The sequence below is a fragment of the Halichoerus grypus genome, chromosome 11 (assembly GCF_964656455.1).
Source record: "Halichoerus grypus chromosome 11, mHalGry1.hap1.1, whole genome shotgun sequence".
Classification (NCBI taxonomy): Eukaryota; Metazoa; Chordata; class Mammalia; order Carnivora; family Phocidae; genus Halichoerus; species Halichoerus grypus.
In genome coordinates this window covers 80,918,022-80,938,761 of record NC_135722.1, presented here as the reverse complement: position 1 = coordinate 80,938,761, position 20,740 = coordinate 80,918,022, and the positions used below count along the sequence as shown (strand labels likewise).

Below are 20,740 nucleotides of genomic sequence, written 5' to 3'. Positions count from 1 at the left end.
CCTTCCTCTGCCTACCAGATGGAGGGCAAAGGCAGTAGCTGACCAGCGCCGCCCCCTTCCGACCCGGGAGGTGGAGATTCCCCACCCCGCCCCACAGAGTCCAGCCAAATTCAACTTAACTTTCTCCTCCCGCTGCTCCTATATTTCCCACACCTCCTCCTCCTTCCCCTATCCCTCCTCCTTACAGACAGGGGAGGAGGAAAAGGGGAGTTCAGGTCGTCATGACAGAGCCGAGGGCAAAGGATTCCCAGGCTTCCCACGTGGCGGGCGGCGCGCCCACACCGGTAGGATCTCCTCTTTCGGGACGCCGGGACGCTGGCTCCTTCCAGGCGAGTCAGATCTCGGACCCCTCGCCTGTAGGTTCGGCCATACCCATCTCCTTAGACGGGCTGCTCTTCCCTCGTCCCTGCCAGGGACAGAACGCGGACGGGAAGACCCAGGACCAGCAGCCGCTGTCAGACGTGGAGGGGGCGTATCCCAGAGTAGAAGCCACAAGCAGTGCAGGAGCTGACAGCTCTAGACCTCCAGAAAAAGACAGAGGGCTGCTGGACAGTGTCTTGGACACGCTACTGGAGCCCGCAGGCCCGGGGCAGAGCCACGCCAGCCCTCCTGCTTGTGAGCCCACCAGCCCTTGGTGCCTGTTTGGCTCCAAGCTTCCCGAAGAACCCCGGGTTGCCCCCACCACCCAGGGGGTGTCGTCCCCGCTCATGAGCCGGCCAGAGAACAAGGCTGGCGACAGCTCCGGGAGGGCAACTGCCCATAAAGTGCTGCCCAGGGGCCTGTCACCGTCCCGGCAGCTGTTGCCCCTGAACTCTGGGAACCATCCTTGGCGGGGGGCCGCAGTGAAACCAGCACCGCAGCCCGCTGTGGTGGACGTAGAGGAGGAGGATGGCTTCGAGTCCGAGGGCTCTGTGGGTCCGCTTCTGAAAGGCAAATCCCGGCCTCTGGGAGGCACAGTAGCTGCAGGAGGAGCTGCGGCCACCGCTCCTGGAGTGGCCACAGGAGGCGTCACCCTGGTCCCCAAGGAAGATTCCCGCTTCTTGGCGCCCAAGGTCTCCCTGGCGGAGCAGGACGCGCCCGCGGCGCCCGGGTGCTCCCCGCTGGCCACCACGATGATGGATTTTATCCACGTGCCCATTCTGCCCCTCAACTCGGCCTTCCTGGCCGCCCGCACCCGGCAACTGCTGGAAGGGGAGAACTATGACGGCGGGGCTGCGGCTGTCAGCGCCTTTGCCCCGCCGCGGGGCTCGCCCTCGGCTTCGTCCACCCAGGTAGCTGCCAGCGACTTCTCCGACTGTGCATACCCGCCCGACGCCGAGCCCAAGGACGATGGGTTCCCGCTCTATGGCGACTTCCAGCCGCCTGCCCTGAAGATCAAGGAGGAAGAGGAAGGCACCGAGGCAGCTGCGCGCTCCCAGCGGCAGTACCTGGTGGCGGGTCCTAATCCCGCTGTTTTTCCGGATTTGCCGCTGGCTCTGCAGCCGCTACCTCCGCGAGCGCCATCGTCCAGACCCACGGAAGCGGCGGTGGCGGCCGCCGCACCCGCCAGTGCCTCTGTCTCCTCGGTGTCCTCGTCGGGGTCGACCCTAGAGTGCATCTTGTACAAAGCAGAGGGCGCGCCGCCACAGCAGGGCCCGTTTGCTCCGCCGCCCTGTAAGGCGCCAGCGGCAGGCGCCTGCCTGCTGCCCCGGGACGGTGCCTCCACCTCGGCTTCGGCTGTCGCTGCGGGGGCGGCCCCTGCGCTCTACCCGCAGCTCAGCCTCAACGGGCTCCCGCAGCTCGGCTACCAGGCCGCGGTGCTCAAAGAGGGCTTACCGCAGGTCTACCAGCCTTATCTCAACTACCTGAGGTGAGGGCCCCGGGCGGGGCGCGGGGATTCCTAGGAGTCTCGCGAATAGCGGTCCAGCCAGTCCGTCGCCGCTAGCTCCTGGCCCTCAGGGTCCCACTCACCCGAGTGGCCTCAAGAGGATGGGTGGTCGGGGCGGGGCACAAGGGTAATTTGGTTTCCTTTTTCTTCCCTCCTCTCCTTACTATTTTAGGGACACAAAGGGGGCGCATAATATGCCGTTTTTGGAGAGTGCCTCCTCAAAAATATTTTCTAAACTTTCCAAATCTGCGAGATTTCGAGACAAAACTAGCCCTAATTTAAAAAGTGCAACGTCATTCTAGGTGCCGCAGTGGAGCGGGAAAAGCGCAGCGAGTTGGGGGCTTTATAAAATGGTTATTTTCTTAGAAGGACATTTATGGGGATTGTCTTTCTTGGAGCAGAGACTTTAAGGCACGGATCCTCCTGGAGGGGTGGTAGTTGATGTATGGTAGCTTGCCAGAACTGAAAGCATAACTTCACGGATTGGGACATTTAATGGTTCAATTTTCATACGAATCTCAAGGCTAAAGTTATGTGTAATATGTTTACATTATGGATTTAAACATCAATCACTACCAGTGCACTGTATTCTATTATTGTTTCGGTTTCGCTACAACTTTTTTCACACAGGTTTTCAAAAACATTTTGATTTACATACTGAAGTAGTGGAGTTTTAAAGAATGTTCGCTTTAGAATCTTATTGCTGTGAATGGGCAAAACAGTGTCAATATACTGAACAATTCTTTAAAATGGCAAACACATAAACTCGTGTAAGTAAACAATCATTAGGGGTTGCTAAGCATTGCTAAGTACCACCGAACCCTTAAAACCATGTTTATAGTTACCCAGGCTACAGGAAGGGAATAACATTTCATCTGTCAAAGAGTAAATTTATTGTTCTATATAAGGAGTTTTGTAGAAATTTGTTTTTAACAAAACCAATGAACCTTTGCTTTCCTGAACATAAAATTATATATTATTCTTTTATGTTGGTGCTGCTGATGAATGACTAATAACTTACAAATGTGGTGAATCCAGTAACAGTACACCAAGTTTAATTTGCATGTCTTTCAAGGGTGTGTATACACTCAGTTCTGTTTTAAAATCCCCTTTCACTCTGTCAATTCTGTTAAGAAAACTTTGGTATTAGCTAGTGGTGCACCTAAAAATAAATGGAGTACTTTGTTTTGCATTTCAAGGCCGGATTCAGATGCCAGCCAGAGCCCACAGTACAGCTTCGAGTCATTACCTCAGAAGATTTGTTTAATCTGTGGAGATGAAGCATCAGGCTGTCATTATGGTGTCCTCACCTGTGGGAGCTGTAAGGTCTTCTTTAAAAGGGCAATGGAAGGTAGGTTCCTTTCTCCTGATCCTTTATTTTTGGTTTAATTGTAAACCGAGATCATCTATTATTTTTTAGATTTTAATTATCCCTTGCTTCTAAGAAATGGTGATATTTCCATATAACTTAAAATATATGACTATGTTTTAACAATGTTTTTATTTCTAATACTCAAAATTGAATGTGGTTGGGTATTTTAATTGCATACTCTTTGACTAGCCCTTTCAATATTAGACTCAAGTTATACTAATCTTGGGGACAATGCTGCTATTGTTCATTACCTATTTAGCTTTAAAGAAACAGCTTGGCTGTAATTGTATTTTTATATTTCTATTATATAGTATATGTAATATATACTAAATTTAAAATTTTGATCAAAAGAAAAATGGTAAAAGTCATTGAAATTATGTATATGTACTTATATGTGTGTGCATATATATATGTGATGCAGTTACAAATTTTCTACATAATTTTGTCTTTTCTCTACATTCATATTTATGTAATACTTATATAATGGTAATTCTAAACAAATTTTTAAAATTCTCTTTTTTGTTTGGTATATTTTTATAAGGGGATAGGAGTAAACAGTTTAAAGCAAATGAAAAATTTGGGTATCACAATAACAATTTCTGAAGAAGTAGTTTGCTATAAGACCTTCATATTTTTAAAATCATCTAAATTACGTATTTATCTAATGATTTTTAATTGACTTACACAATGTATTTTGGACTTGAACTGAGCTGAAATGAGTTTAGGGTTTCCTCTGGAGTGAAGAGATCACACCTGGACAGGGAACAAAAGATCTGATTACCTGCATTTTTGCTTCCTGTTTGTGAGGTTTTTTTTTTTTTTTAATTTCAAGAGCCTTCTATTTATAAGTAGGAAAGGAAGGAATGGGGAATTTTTACCTTAATGGAATTTTCAAAGGAGTTTGATGTGCATATTTAATATGCATCAAAAGAATATAACCTAAAAGACATTTTAAATTCACTATTCTTGTAGATGCATAACAGGTGATTCTTTACAACTATTACACCTTTTTGGTAAAAATGATTCCAAACCATTTATTAGTAGTATTTGTAATAATTCTACTTAAATTAATTCTTCTTAAAGAATATTTGCTTCGTACTTATCTAGATTATGATTTTTTTCCCACAAAGGATGAATATATTTAACTGACACTGAACATATGTATTAAGCTTCAGGAGGTTTTAATTGCATTTTAAATTAATTGAAGCACTGTGTGAAAAGAGGCTACATGAGAAAATGGGACACAACTGAGAGTGGCCCCAACTTTCCTATTGACATTATTTAGTCATAGTTACAAGTAGGAGTTCTTTGTGTGGAAGAGTAGATTCTCCAGCACATAATTGAAGTTACCATTTCCATGTGACTTTAGTTCTGGTTTTTTGAACATTCCTTTTGACATTAATAGGATTTCCTTCATTCTTACAGTCTCCTTAGAGTAGTCTAATTTTATAAGTGAATGACCCCCGTAGAATCCCGTCTGAAGGCCAGTTTTTTTTCTAGCCCAGCTCCATCTCTTTATAGATAAGCAAGTGCCAAAGACATAAATTTGAATTTCCAAAGAGCACACAACTTGTTAGTAACTAATTGTTAGTCACCATAGGTTAGATACTTTCACTGCAATGCTTATAAATCAGAGATGGTGTGCACAAGTAGATATATGATGAATCCTACTTAATTTTCAGAAGTTACTTCAGAATGTGCATATAGAACCAAGATCACCCTAAGTAAAATACAAATGCTTTTATAGTATTAAAATAGTATTCAGAACCACATAAAATGTCTTTCCAAATTTACTCTTAGAAAGCATTCGTTGGGCCATTACTGTTGGCATGATCCTGTTTTAGTCTTGAGTAGTAGAAATGAAGTACCTTTATTTGGCAATATTTACAAAAAGGAACTCAAGATGGATGTTTATAAGTCATTCATGAAACTAAAGCAAGATTACAAAACGATATGAGTAATTTCATTCATTTAGCAGGGGTTTTTTTTAATTTAAATTTTAATTTTTTAAAAAAGATTTTATTTATTTGACACAGAGAGAGGGAGAGAGCAGGCACAAGCAGGGGGATCGGCAGGCAGGGGAGAAGCAGGCTCCCCGCTGAGCAAGGCATCCGATGCAGGGCTCCAATGTGGAGCTCAATCCCAGGACCCTGGGATCATGACCTGAGCCAAAGGCAGCTGCTTAACCAACTGAGCCACCCAGGCAGTCCCATTCAACAGTTATTTTATAACTCTTATATTTAGATCTGTGGCAAAGATATTCTTCCCTTGACTTCACCTCTCTCTGCCTTAGATATAAAATGAGGATAACAATAGCTACGCCTCAGGGTTGTTACAAAGATTAAATGAGTTAATACATGCAAAGTTTTGAAATAAATGCCTAGTATATTGTCAGCTTCAATTGCTGTCACTTCTGTCAAGGAGCTTATGATAGAGTTGAGGAGGTAACATATATGCATGTATTTTTGCGTATAAAATAGAGATTCTCACTAAATGCCCAGATAAGCAAATTTATAAAGTAGTTAAGATTTGTATGGCTTCTGAGTTAGTGTGTTTAGGCAGGAGGAAGTTGGTTGTAGGATGGAATGTGCATATTCTATAATGACAGGAGAAGACTTCATGGAAAATATGAACTTCATTTTGTTACTAGAGAACAAGTAAGATTATTGATCTCTGGGCATTGAGGAGGGCTTTTAAGTGTATATGTCCAAAGAGGAGTGAAAAGATTAAGATTTGACTAAGACTTGAAAAATTATATTAGGAAATCATTAAAATTAAAGGTTGGGAAGTTTAATTGCCAGTGTTTGAATGAATTGGGATAAAATCAGTGATTTAAGACAAGTTAATAGAAGTTTCTGGGAATTTTCATGACTAAGAAAGATGAGTAGAAGGATTTTAACAGTTGGAAAGAAATGGGTGTGAAATCTAAAGTAGGGGTAGATCAAGGTAGAACTATGTGTGGATGCCAATATGTCCAGAAATGGAAAGTTGGTGGTCAAAAATATAGATATTGTTACCAAGGATAATAATGATAATAGCAGGGCACCTGGGTGGCTCAGTTGGTTAAGCGTCTGCCTTCGGCTCAGGTCATGATCTCAGGGTCCTGGGATCAAGCCCCATGTTCGGGTCCCTGCTCAGCGGGACCCTCTTCCACTCCCGCTGCTTGTGCTTGCTCTCTGTCTCTCAAATAAATACATACAATCTTTTAAAAAATGATAATAGCATTTTAGAGTACTTTCTATGTACCAGTGACTATGTGTTTTATGGGTATTTTAATTCCTTTAATCCTTATAATCATTATATTTTCAATTTACCAATAAGGAAACTAAGCCCAGAGATGTTAAATTGCCTTAATCATAGTTAGGAAGTGGTAGAGTGAGGATTCAAACCCAAGTGCTGTGACTCCAGAATCTGTGCTACATTTCTCTCAATTATACTACATTTCTCTTAATAGGAAATCCTGTTTAAATTTCAAAGAAAAACAATAGAGGGTTGTAAGAAAAAATGTGAGCCAAATGATAAAACATCTAGGAAGGTAAAAGTGAATCCTAAAGGAGATTGCAAGTTGAAGGGTGATTAAAAGTGTGTGATATAAATGGATGGATGATACTAACTTCACCTTTAGGACAGCTATGAGAAGACATAGGGGACCAAGAACCAGTTTCTTTACCTCTCCTCCAAGTTGGGAGTGAGAGACAATAAAGCCTGTAAAGAAGTCACCCAGGAAAACTGGGTTTCTCTTGGTATGAGACAGAAGATAGAAGAGGCAGAAAAAGAAAGAAAAGAAAAGGAAAGAGAAACCACTCAGGAAGTGAGTGTTTGGGGGTGGGAAGAGATGACCTCTCTTAACCTAAGAAAATGAATTAGCCAAAAAGCAATTGGTTGAATAGCCCATTGCATTCCTTTACTAAGACTTGGAATGAACCAGGAAGTGGTCAGGAATTGCCTTAATACCTTTCAAGGAGATGAAGTCATAATGACCCAACCAGTTCTAAAAATGCAGGCCATGACTTCGTAGTAAGACGGAAAAGATCATTTCTCATTGGCTTTTCTGTGTATGTACTGTGACTAGCGTGGTGCTAGGAATATACTAGATATTCAGTAAATTTGTTCTAAATCATCCTAACTAATGATGCCAAACTCTTATTCTTTGGATGCTTTTTACTGTGACAGCATTTGTAGTGAATAAATTTGATGGAATATGGGTGGGGAAATAGTGTAATACAGTGAAACCTTATTTAGAAGACACTAAGTAAGTATTGATGGATTTGTAATTATACTACATTATTAGCCTCATTTTTATTCTAGGTATATTGAAGTATAATTGACAAATAAAATTGTGAGATATTTAAAGTGTACAACATGATGATTTGATATATATGGTGAAAGGATTCTCCTATCAAGTTAATTAACACATCCATCCCCTCACTTATTTATCTTTTTTCTTTTTGGCAAGAATATTTAAGTTTTATTCTCTTAGCAAATTTCAGTCATATAATACAATGTTCTCAACTAGTCACCATGTTATATATTATATCCTCAGACCTATTCATCTTAAAAGTTTGTACACTTTTACTAACCTCCCCTTATTTCCGCTATTTCCCAGCCCCTGGTGACCATTTTTCTACTCTTTCTATGAATTTGATTTTTTTTATTCCACGTGTAAATGATACCATGTGGTATTTGTCTTTCTCTGTCAGGTTTATGTCATGCATAATGTCCTCTAGGTTCATCTGATTTGTTCATGTATTAATAACCATGTATTTATTGAGCACCTGCCATGTGCTAGGCATTATGCTAGGTACTAGTTGAAAATGCAGTAAAATGGGACAGACCTGGCTAGCTGCAGCCCTAGTGGAGTTTACAGTATAGTGGAAGCAAGAAACACTCTATCAATTAGCATTTATATAATGAATTATAGATGTGCTAAGTGAATAGTTTAAGCAATGCCTGGAAAACTAGAGAATTGACTCCTCTGTCAGAAGCTGGGAATGATGGGAAATATCTTTTAGATTTAGAAAGACACCATCATAAGTAGAATACAGAGGAAACTGGACAGAAATGAAATATTTTTATGCATAAAGTATTTCTTTCAAAAGTTGAATAGAGTTGGTGTCAGAGACTAAAAATGAAACTGATTTGGTAGCATATTCTCCCTGCTATGGCTTCCAAAAGAGAAATAATGAACATTCAAATTCATTTAAATATTTTATTATTTTAAGAGAAATTTTAGGTTTACAGCAAAATCAAGAAGGAGGTACAGAGATTTCCCATATACTTCTTGCCCTGGCATAGCCTTCCCTATTATTAACATCCTCCATTAGAGTGGTACATTTTTTGTTACAATTGATGAATACTTCAATTATGAACACTTTATAATCACCCCAAATCCATAGTTTGCATTAGGGTTTGCTCTTGGTATTGTACATTCTATGGGTTTGAATAAATATACAATAAAACGTATCCATAGTTATGGTGTCATACAGAGTAGTTTCACTGCCCTAAAAATCCTCTGTATTCCATTTATTCATCCTTCTTTGCCCCCGAATCCCTGGCAACCAGTGATCTATTTACTCTCTCCATAGTTTTGCCTTTTCCAAAATGCCATTAGTTTCACTTAGTAATATGCATTTAAGTTTCCTCCATGTCTTTTCATGGCTTGATATCTCATTTCCTTTTAGTTCTGAATAATATTCCACTGTCTGGATGTAACACAGTTTATCCATTCACCTGCTGAAATGTATTTCGGTTGCTTCCAAGTTTTGACAACTATGACGAAAGCTGCTATAATGATCCATGAGCAGGTTTTTGTGTGGGCATATGGTTTTTTGTTTTTTTGTTTTTTATTTTTTTATTTCTTTGGGTAAATACCAAGGAGTATGATTGCTACATGTTATGGATGTTTAGTTTTGTAGGAGATCTTCAAACTGTCTTCCAAAGTGGCTATGCTACTTTGCATTCCCACCAGCAATGAATGAAAATTCTTGTCACTCTGCATCTTTGCTATCATTTGGTATTGTCTGTGTTCTGGATTTTGGTCATTCTAATAGGTGTATAGTAATATCTCATTGTTTTAATTTGCATTTCCCTGATGATGTATGATGTGGAGCATGTTTTCATATACTTATTTGCCATCCACATATCTTTGGTGAGAAGATGAGAAGCCCATTAAGGTGTTTTACCCATTTTTTAATCTGGTTGTTTTCTTATTGTTATGTTTTAACAGTTCTTATATATTTTGGATAAGAGTTCTTTATTAGATACGTCTTTTGCAAATATTTCCTTCCACTCTGTGTCTTTTTATTCTCTTGAAAATCAATGCATTTTGCATAGCAGATAATTTTACTTTCAAAGAAATCCAGTTCCTCAGTTCTTTCTTTCATGAATCATGACTTTGAACATTGTATCTAAAGAATCATTAATGAAACTCAAGGTCATCTACATTTGCTCCTATATTATATTTAGGACTTATATATTTTTTATTTTGAGTCTTATATTTAGGTCTGTGATCCATTTTGAGTTAATGTTTATGAAGAGTGTAAGGTCTGTGTTTAGATTCACTTTGTTGCATGTGGATATCCAGTTGTTTAAGGACTATTTGTTGAAGGGATAGTTTTTGCTCCTTTGTATTCCCTTTGCTACTTTGTCAAAGATCAGTTGACATATTCATGTGGCTCTATTTCTAGGGTTTTCTATTCTGTTACATTGATCTTCTTGAAGTCAGGTATGTCAGTCCTCCAACTTCAATAGTGTGTTGAATATTCTGGGTCTTTTGTGGCTACATATAAACTTTAAATCATTTGTCAATAACCATGAAATAATTTTCTGGGGTTTTAATTGGGATTGCATTGAATCTGTAGATCGTATTGGGAAGAAGTCATGTCAACAATATTGAATCTTCCCATCCACGAACATTTATTTAGTTTTTTTTTTTTTATTCATTAGAGTTTTGTGATTTTCTTCCTATAGGTCTAGTACATATTTGGTTATACTTATACTTAAGTACTTCATTTTTGGGGTGCTAATATAAATGATAGTGTTTTAAATTTTAAATGCCATTTTTTCATTGCTAGTATATAAGAAAATGACTGACATTTATATATTAGCCTTACATCCTGCAACCTTGCTATAGTTGCTTATTAGCTCCAGGACTTGTTTTATCAGTACTTTTGGATTTTCTACATAGAAGATCATGTCACCTACAAACAAAGATAGTTTTATTTCTTTCTTCCCAATGAGGATACCTTTTACTTCCTCTTTTTGTCTATTGCATTAGTAGGACTTCCACTCCAGTGTTGAAAATGAGTGGTAAGAGGAGATACTCTTGTCTTGTTCCTGGTCTAATGGGAAAGCTTCTAGTTTCTCACCATTAAGTATGACATCAGTTGTAGGTTTTTTGTAGATATTTTTTATCAAGTTGAGTAAGTTCACTTCCATTTCTAGTTTTGTCAAGTGCTTTTTCTGCATCTATTGATATGATCATGTAATACTGCTTTTTTAGCTTGTTGATGTGATGCAGCACATTAATTTTCAAATGTTGAACCATTCTTACATGCCTAGGGTAAATCCCATTTGGTCATGTTGTGGATTTCTTTTCAACTTTTTGGATTTGATCTGCAAGATTTTGTTGAGGATTTTTGCATCTATGTTCATGAGAGATATCAGTCAGTAGTTTTCTGGTACTGTCTTTGGTTTTATATCAGGGTAATGCTGGCCTCATAGAATGAATTATGAAGCATTCCCTCTGTTTCTATTTAAGAGATTGTGGTGAATTGGTATGATTTCTTCCTTAAATGTTTGGCAGAATTCACCAGTGAACTCATTTGGGCATGGTGCTTTCTGTTTTGGAAAGTTATTAATTGCTGATTCAATTTCATTAATAGATATAGGGCTATTCAGATTATTTATTTCTTCTTGTGTGAGCTTTGGCAGATTGTCTATCTCAAGGCATTGGTCCATTTCATTTCGGTTATCAGATTTGTGGGCATAGAGTTGTTCATAGTGTTCCTTTATTATTTTTTTAATGTCTATAGGGTCTACAGTGTTATCCCTCTTTCATTTCTGATATTAGTAATTTGTGTTCTCTCTCTTTTTAATTAGCCTGGCTGGAGGCTTATATTGATTTTATTGATCTTTTCGAAGAGCCACTTTTGGTTTTGTTTTTTTCTTTATTGACTTCCTGCTTTCAATGTCATTGATTTCTGACCTTTTTTTTTTCCTACTTTCAGTGGCTTAATTTGCTCTTCTTTTTCTTGTTTGCTAAGGTGAGCTTTTTTTTTTTTTTTAAATTTATTTATTTGAGAGAGAGAGTGAGAGAGAGAGAGAGCACAAGAGGGGGGAGCAGGAGAGGGAGAAGCAAACTCCCTGCTGAGCAGGGAGCCTGATGCGGGACTCGATCCTGGGACTCCAGGATCATGACCTGAGCCGAAGGCAGTCGCTTAACCAACTGAGCCACCCAGGCACCCCTAAGGTGAGCTTTGATGATTATAATTTTAGCTCTTCTGTTCTAAAATATACAGTTAATGCTGTATTTATAAATGCTATAAATTTCCCTGTAAGCACTGCTTACATATAACTATATACCACCAATTTTGCTAATTTGTGTTTTTTTAAAGATTTTTTAAATTAATTTATTTTTTATTATGTTGTTAATCACCATACATTACATCATTAGTTTTTGATGTGCCGTTCCATGATTCATTGTTTGCATATAACACCCAGTGCTCCATGCAGTACGTGCCCTCCTTAATACCCATCACCAGACTAACCCATCCACCCACCCACCTCCCCTCTAGAACCCTCAGTTTGTTTCTCAGAGTCCATAGTCTTTCATGGTTTGTCTCCCCCTCTGATTTCCCCCCCTCATTCTTCCCTTCCTGCTAGCTGCTGCTGCTTCTTCTTCTTCTTCTTCTTCTTCTTCTTCTTCTTCTTCTTCTTCTTCTTTTTTAACGTATAATGTATTATTTGTTTCAGAGGTACAGGTCTGTGATTCAACAGTCTGACACAATTCACTGGGCTCACCATAGCACATACCCTCCCCATTCATTTATTTGTCAGAGAGAGCACAAGCAGGGGGAGTGGCAGGCAGAGGGAGAGGGAGAAGCAGGCTCCCCACTGAGCAGAGAGCCCAACGCGGGGCTCGATCTCAGGACCCTGGGATCATGACCTGAGCCGAAGGCAGATGCTTAACTGACTGAACCACCCAGGCATCCCTTCAGTTTTATTTAGTTCAAAATTTTTTTTAATTTCTCAAGATTTTTTTTCTTTGAATCATGTGTTAATTAAAAGTGTGTTGTAAAATCTCCATCTCCACATGTTTTATTTTCCAGTTGTCTTTCTGTTTAAAGTTCAATTTCATTGTGGTCTAAGAGCAGACATTTAATAATTTCTATTCTTCAAATTTGTTGAAGTGTGTTTTATGACCTAGAATGTGGTTTATCTTGGTGAAGGTTCCATGTGGGCTTGAGAATGTGTAATCTGCTGCTGTTGAATGAAGTAGTCTATAGACGTCAATTATATCCCATTGAATGATGTTGTTGGGTTCACCTGTGTCCTCATTGACTTTTTTTTTTTTTTTTTTGGCCTAGTGGATGTGTCGATAGAGAGATGTTGAAATGTCCAACTATAATAGTAGATTCATCTCTTTTTCCTTGCAGTGCTATCAGCTCTTGTCACAAAATTTTAATGCTCTGCTGTTAGATCTTACACATTAATGATTGTTATATCTTCTTGGAGAATCAACTCCTTTATCATTATGTAATGCTCCTTTTTATCCTTAAGAACTTTCCTTGTTTTGAAGCCTGCTCTAACTATACATTCAAATTTTAATGGACCAATTCATGAATTATTTTCTGTCTTTAGAAAGCTCTATAATGTTTTCTGTGTCTTTTGCACTCCACAAAATTATCCAACAATCCCTCCCACCATAATTTCTTTGATTAAAATTTGGGCTCTTGAGAAGATAATTTGCCAATAATCTTGTTTAATTTTCTCTCCAGTAGAGACTACCCTGCAACAGTTTTTCTGTTATCCTAAAAATAAACATGAAGTAATTCACTGGACTGGCTTCTTTATAAATAATAAATATTCTTATTAATAAATACTCATAATTTATATTTATGCTACAGGTCTCTCAGTTTAATATTTTGTGTGAATAGTAAGCTGGTTTTAAGCACAATTTTGCATTATGACCCATTAACGTCTCCATTTTACTGAAAAAGAAGTAGCAGAAAGACTGCATTGGGGATCATCTGCTTAATGTATTTGCTTATTTAGGGTTGCCAAATTATTAATGCCTCTTCAGAACCTGCATCTTAACACCACTGCAAAAATCTGAGTGGGGAGGCATTGGTATCAAGACATTCATGCTAATTTTAACAGCTAGTGCTTCTGCTTCAGCCTTTGAGTTATTATACTTTAATTACTCAAGTAACACAATAATACATTCTCCTTTAAAAAGGAAAAACCTTACCAATAAGGTTTAAGTCCTCTTGGATCAATACTTCTAATCTGTTCCCTTCCCTACCATTCTTCTCTACCTCTATCTTAGTTTTTAACCTGTGTATGTGTATATAATGTTTTGCATATGTTCATACATAAAAGGTATCCTATATGTAATAATTCTTCATCATTTTTTCGTGCAACAATGACTTGAAGCTCTGTGTTTATTTATAGTCCTGGCTTGTTCTTTATTGCATAATATTTCATAGTATGATAATCCTTTTATTTATTTTTTAAATTCAATTAGCCAACATGTAGTATATCATTAGTTTCAGATGTAGAATTCAGTTAACCATCAGTTCCATATAACACCCAGTGCTCATCACAACACGTGCCCTCCTTAATGCCCATCACCCAGTTACCCCATCCCCCCCCCACCAACCTCCCCTCTAGCAACCCTGTTTGTTTCGTATAGTTAAGAGTCTCTCATGGTTTGTCTCCCTCTCTGATTTCTTCCTTTTGACTTTTCCCTCCCTTTCCCTATGATCCTCTGTGCTATTTTTTATATTCCACATCCGAGTGAAACCATATGATAATTGTCTTCCTCTGACTGACTTATTTCACTCAGCATAATACCCTCCAGTTCCACCAATACTGATGTAAATGGTAAGATTGCATCCTTTTTGAAAGCTGAGTAATACTCCATTATATATATATACACACACACATATATACCACATCTTCTTTATCCATTCTTCTGTTGATGGACATCTGGGCTCTTTCCACAGTTTGGCTATTGTGGACATTGCTGCTATAAACATTGGGGTGCAGGTGCCCCTTCAGATCACTACATTTGTATCTTTGGGATAATACCAAGTAGTGTAATTACTGGGTTATAGGGTAGCTCTATTTTCAACTTCTTGAGGAACCTCCGTACTGTTTTCCAGAGTAGCTGTTCCAGCTTGCAGTATGAAAATCCTTTTATTAAGGCATCAGTGTCATACCATTACTTGAGTAAGTTTTTTTGTGTTTGCCTCCTTGAGTACATGCCTTGTTCCTTTTTCCAGAATATAATTATTTTTAATCAGCTCTAAATGAACTACATGATTAGCTTCCGTCATGCTGCTAAAATGATTTAAGTCATTAATTTATTCACTCCAGATACATGTGTTGACACTTACTACATTTAAAAGTTGCTTATACTATCGCTTTTCGGCCTTTTGGCTAAGATCAAGTGTAGTATCTGTTCTTATCAGTTTAAAAGTTGCTTATACTAGAACTAGAAAGATGAATATGTACATAATCCCCATTTTTGTCATATCCAAAATCAGGAAGAAGAAAAAAACAAAACAAAAAAAACCATTGTATAGTTAGTAAACATGAGAATACTTCAACTCTAGTTATGCCAAAGCCATGGATGATACACCATAGTATTCAATTAGACATCTCTAGAAGAATTGCAGTTTGTTCCACTAACATATCCTGATGTTGTGTAAGAGGCTTATTCATTTAAAAACACTTAACTACTCTTGACCATGACCCAGGCACTGTTCTAAGTGCTTTACTATATTAAGTCATTTAATCCTCCTAAGAGTTTTATGAGATAGAAGTACTCTTATTATCTATACTTCACAGATGAGTAGGTCACTACAAAGTATAGGGGTCAAGATTCAAATCCAGGGCATCTGACTGCAACTTCTGTGTTTTGTGTGCCCATATGCTACCTCTCCAGAATGTTTTGTATTTGAATAAATGTTAATTACTTTATAATTCTTCAGACAAAAACATGATCTCTTCCAGGAGAGTGGTTTTCAAATTGTACTCCTCAAGTCAGTCCCATTCCTTTTTCAAACCAGAACAACTCTGTTTTCTCTGTTTATTTGGTTTATTCTTCCACTTAAGATTTTATTTGCACAAAGGATTCTCTGCCAACATTTTCTTTTAAATATCATTTCATCATAACAGGAAACTGTTAGGCCTCAAACAAGTGTTTATTCAGGTACTTGAGTGAATCCTAAACAGTTCCTTGATTTTTTGACATCTGTGCAAAGCTAAGATGAACATTTGGTCAAGATTTCAGATCCAACTGTTTAATATTCAAACAGAATATGAACATTATTGTCTGAAAATCACATCTGACTTATAGAGCTTTATCTTTGTCAGCAAAACAAAGTAACTCCAGGGAATCTTTTATCAATCACTTGTTTAAAGGACTGATTGAAGTAATTGATACTTAAGACAGTGACTCTAACCATTTACTTCCCTGGATTTTTAAATTTTATCCCCATTTAGAATTTTAGAAAGATACCCTATCGATCTTCCATATCCACTGAATTTGAGAAGGGTAGATAAACACAATATCCTTCTTATTGCTGGATGACCCTCATATAGTAATAAACTACATAGTGCATATTTCACATAATTTGTCAGCCTATTGTGTTTTCCTTTAACTCCTACAATGTAAAGAACTAAATTTTCATGCTCAATTTTTTTAATGTAATTAACTTAGGTTTTTGGTTCTCAACTGCTACTACAGCCTTTGGTGTTACGTATTTTATATAAAATTTTAAGGAATCATTTTTTTGTAGCATAGTACTCAATAGTAATATTTCTTCAGAAAAAGAAATATTTTCAATGTTATTTTCTCCTCTGTGACAAAGTGATTTATGGGACTGAATAAACAAGTGGGGAGTATGCACCATGAGTAAATTCCTTTGAAAATATCATGAGAGCAATCCACCCAGAAAAGAACACAAAAATGTTATATGTAATTGCAAGGTATCCTTGGATCCTGAACCTTAAATTGTACTATTGTTTATTCTATACTTTTTGTTTATAACAGCCATTATTACAATTCTTGCTTTTAAAATCATGCATTCTCAGCAGTCCATCTAACATTTTACCTTCCCCATAAAAACATTCATTGTTTTTGTCTCTCTAATTAATATGATTTTTTTTTTTACCCTCAAGATCCAAACCACATTTAGTTTTTATTACCTGTGTTATACCTATGGGGTTTTCTAACCTCCCTGGTGGAATCTAAAATTCTATGAATTTAAGCATGATACATTATTTATCTTTTGTAACCTTCTGCAGAACCCAATATGGTAGTAAAAGTACAGGAAGAATAAATAACAATAATTGTTTCATAAACATTTATTATAATTTTCAGGGCTGCTACATTGCAAAACTACAGCGGGCACCATGTTCAATAAAGTCTATAAATTTATTTCTTACTACATGTCCAAAATCTCTAAGCTAAAATCTTTTGGGCCTGATGTGTTTCAGAATTGTGTAGACATTTTAAAAAGATAATCTAGAATAAAACTTCATAATGAAACACATGAATATTTATACAGCAAAATGTATGAACACAGCCTATAAAATGTAAGTTTGGGCTGGTTCTGCTGCCAAATGAAGTCAGGTCAAGTGAACTCTCGTTGACAAATAACTACAGCAAAACTTTTTTTAGCAAGTGTTTTTGTGTATTGAAATTGTGAATGAGGAAGAAAAAATACTGTGAAGATGTCAATGCTACCTAGAGCAATCTAAACATTCAATGCAATCCCCATCAAAATACCATCCACTTTTTTCAAAGAAATGGAACAAATAATCCTAAAATTTGTATGGAACCAGAAAAGACCTCGAATAGCCAGAGGAATGTTGAAAAAGAAAAGCAAACCTGGCGGCATCCCAATTCCAGACTTAAGCTCTCTTATAAAGCTGTCATCATCAAGACTGTATGGTACTGGCACAAAAACAGACACATAGATCAGTGGAACAGAATAGAGAGCCCAGAAATGGACCCTCAACTCTATGGCCAAGTAATCTTCGACAAAGCAGGAAAGAATGTCCAATGGAAAAAAGACAGTCTCTTCAACAAATGATGTTGGGAAAATTGGACAGCCACATGCAGAAGAATGAAACTGGACCATTTCCCTACACCACACACAAAAATAGACTCCAAATGGTTGAAAGACCTCAATGTGAGACAGGAGTCCATCAACATCCTAAAGGAGAACACAGGCAGCAACCTCTTCGATCTCAGCCACAGCAACGTCTTCCTAGAAACATCACCAAAGGCAAGGGAAGCAAGGGCAAAAATGAACTCTTGGGACTTCATCAAGATAAAAAGCTTTTGCACAGCAGAAGAAACAGTCAACAAAACCAAAAGACAACCAACAGAATGGGAGAAGATATTTGCAAATGACATATCAGATAAAGGGCTAGTATCCAAAATCTATAAAGAACTTCTTAAACTCAACACCCAAAGAATAAATGATCCAATCAAGAAACGGGCAGAAGACATGAACAGACATTTTTCCAAAGAAGACATCCAAATGGCCAACAGACACATGAAAAAGTGCTCAAAATCGCTGGACGTCAGGGAAATCCAAATCAAAACCTCAATGAGATATCACCTCACACCAGTGAGAATGGCTAAAATTAACAAGTCAGGAAATGACAGATGTTGGCGGGGATGCAGAGAAAGGGGAACCCTCCTACACTGTTGGTGGGGATGCAAGCTGGTGCAGCCACTCTGGAAAACAGTATGGAGGTTCCTCAGAAAATTGAAAATAGAGCTGCCCTATGACCCAGCAATTGCACTACATGGTATTTACCCCAAAGATACAAATGTAGGGATCCAAAGAGGTATGTGCACTCCGATGTTTATAGGAGCAATGTCCACAGTAGCCAAACTGTGGAAAGAGCCAGAATGTCCATCAACAGATGAATGGATAAAGAAGAAGTGGTATATATATACAATGGAATATTATGCAGCCATCAAAAAGAATGAAATCTTGCCATTTGCAACGACGTGGATGGAACTGGAGGGTATTATGCTGAGCGAAATAAGTCAATCAGAGAAAGACGTGTATCATATGACCTCACTGATATGAGGAATTCTTAATCTCAGGAAACAAACTGAGGGTTGCTGGAGTGGTGGTGAGTGGGAGGGATGGGTGGCTGGGTGATAGACATTGGGGAGGGTATGTGCTATGGTGAGTGCTGTGAATTGTGCAAGACTGTTGAATCACAGATCTGTACCTCTGAAACAAATAATGCAATATATGTTAAGAAAAAAAAAAAAGAAGATAGCAGGAGGGGAAGATTGGGGGGTGGGAATCAGAGGAGGAGATGAACCATGAGAGACTATGGACTCTGAAAAACAAACTGAGGGTTCTAGAGGGGAGGGGGTGGGAGGATGGGTTAGCCTGGTGATGGGTATTAAAGAGGGCATGTTCTGCATGGAGCACTGGGTGTTATGCACAAACAATGAATCATGGAACACTACATCAAAAACTATTGATGTAATGTATGGTGATTAACATAACATAATAAAAAAAAAAAGAAAAAGAAATTGTGAATGAGGAATTGTGAACCTCTCTCAGTCCTTGGCTTTATCTAGTCAGTCTGGATTCCTTAATTCATGTTGCAGGATAACCTCAAGCTTTGTCCTGAATTATTCCTCTGAAAATGTCATTCCTTGTTGGTCCCTTTTAAGTTCTTAGGATACCTGAAGGTCAAACTGGTGTACTATGGCCACTAGACTGCACTAGGGAGCAGAGGCTCCTCAGACAATGTAGAGCTGGTGTGGAGGGAAATCAGGCACTAGGTTGATGTGTAATAGTCGCATCTTCAGGAAATTTTTGCTTGAAGAACAAAGCATATCATCATATTTTATCCTGTCAGTAAGCAGTTTGGTGTTTATTTTTTCAGATAGTTTTCTATACATAGTAATATCAAATGGATGAAATTATTTTAATCCAAATGACATAATAGCTTGCTTTTTTCACAAAATTCTATATTTTAGATATCTTTTCACATCTGTAATATAAACAGCTAGCTCACTCTTTAAAATGTCACAGAGTATTTCATTGTAAGGGTGTATAATAATTATCCTATTCAGAGACTTTGGGATATTTTCTGTTTCACAAATAATGTAGTAATAAATATCCACCTAGAGGTATTGCTACATGTTTCTAGAGTTTAGTGTTTTCTTTAAGATTTTATTTATTTATTTGTTTGAGAGAGAGAGAGCATGCAAGTGCATAAGCAGGGAGAGAGAGAAACAAGCTCCCTACTGAGCAAGGAGCCCCATGCTGGACTCGATCCCAGGACCCTGGGATCATGACCCTGGCTGAAGACAGACACTTAACCAACTGGGCCATCCAGGTGTCCCTAGAGTTTAGTTTTTGTTTTTGTTTTTTGGTTTTTGGTTTTTTGAGAACTGGTTTCTAGAAATGGAATTGTTGGGCCAAGTAATGTATACTTTAAATAGATAATACCAAATTGACTTCTAATTCTCAAATGGTCATTATTCATTGTTTTATCAACCTGATTGCTAGAATGACCATTATTATTTTTATCAGTAATAATTATTGTGCATTGAACATTTTTCATACATCTGTAGACTGTATTTTATGAATTGTCTTCATATTTTTTCATTTTTGTCTTTTTTTTCTTAGTGGTTTGTAAGAATATTTTACATATTAGTAATGACATTCTTTTGACTTAACATGTGTTACAGTTTCCCAATTTGTCCTTTGACTTTTTTGTCTTAAAGAATAGGTTTAGAAATTTATTTATGTAGTAAAATTGACCAAATTTGGTTTTGAATTCTAGATTTCATGTCAACATTAGAAAATTTAGCACTCCAAGATTATAAAATACATACCTCCATCTTCCCATGCTTTTAATTTTTTTCCTTAAAAAAACTTAAATTTTTGACCCTCTGAATTTTTTTGTATAATAAGCCAGTAGTCCAAGAATCATTTATTGAGTACTTCTGAAAATGAAATCTTAATGCCTAACTCTTTTTTTTTTTAAAGATTGGAAGTAAGTCCTACTATTTCCAAGAAAAAACCTTTTCTTACTATTACAAGACAAAATAAATAAACTCTTTCAGCACTACCTATTATTTTTGGTAAGTTGTGAGTCTTTGCTCATGTATCTAAAAAATGGGAATGGAAACATGATGAGCATAAAACATTCAACATGGCTACAACAAATAAGTTGAAATCTTAAATGAACAAAGCTCTGCAAATATCATTTGCTAT

General features: G+C 37.8%; 1 protein-coding gene and 1 pseudogene across 2 annotated transcripts in view; both read left to right on the top strand.

The window, feature by feature from the left end:
* The first annotated feature begins 202 nt into the window (after positions 1 to 202).
* Positions 203 to 20,740, top strand: part of PGR (progesterone receptor) — a 98,209-nt gene continuing 77,671 nt past the window's right edge. For both annotated transcript variants that reach the window (XM_078058737.1, XM_036081767.2), the window contains exons 1-2: positions 203 to 1,849; positions 3,067 to 3,218. In XM_078058737.1, coding sequence (XP_077914863.1) covers positions 222 to 1,849; positions 3,067 to 3,218 — 1,780 coding nt within the window. In that variant the 5' untranslated portion in view covers positions 203 to 221. The remainder of the gene's footprint in view (positions 1,850 to 3,066; positions 3,219 to 20,740) is intronic.
* On the top strand, positions 14,884 to 15,005 carry LOC118529063 (U2 spliceosomal RNA; annotated as a pseudogene).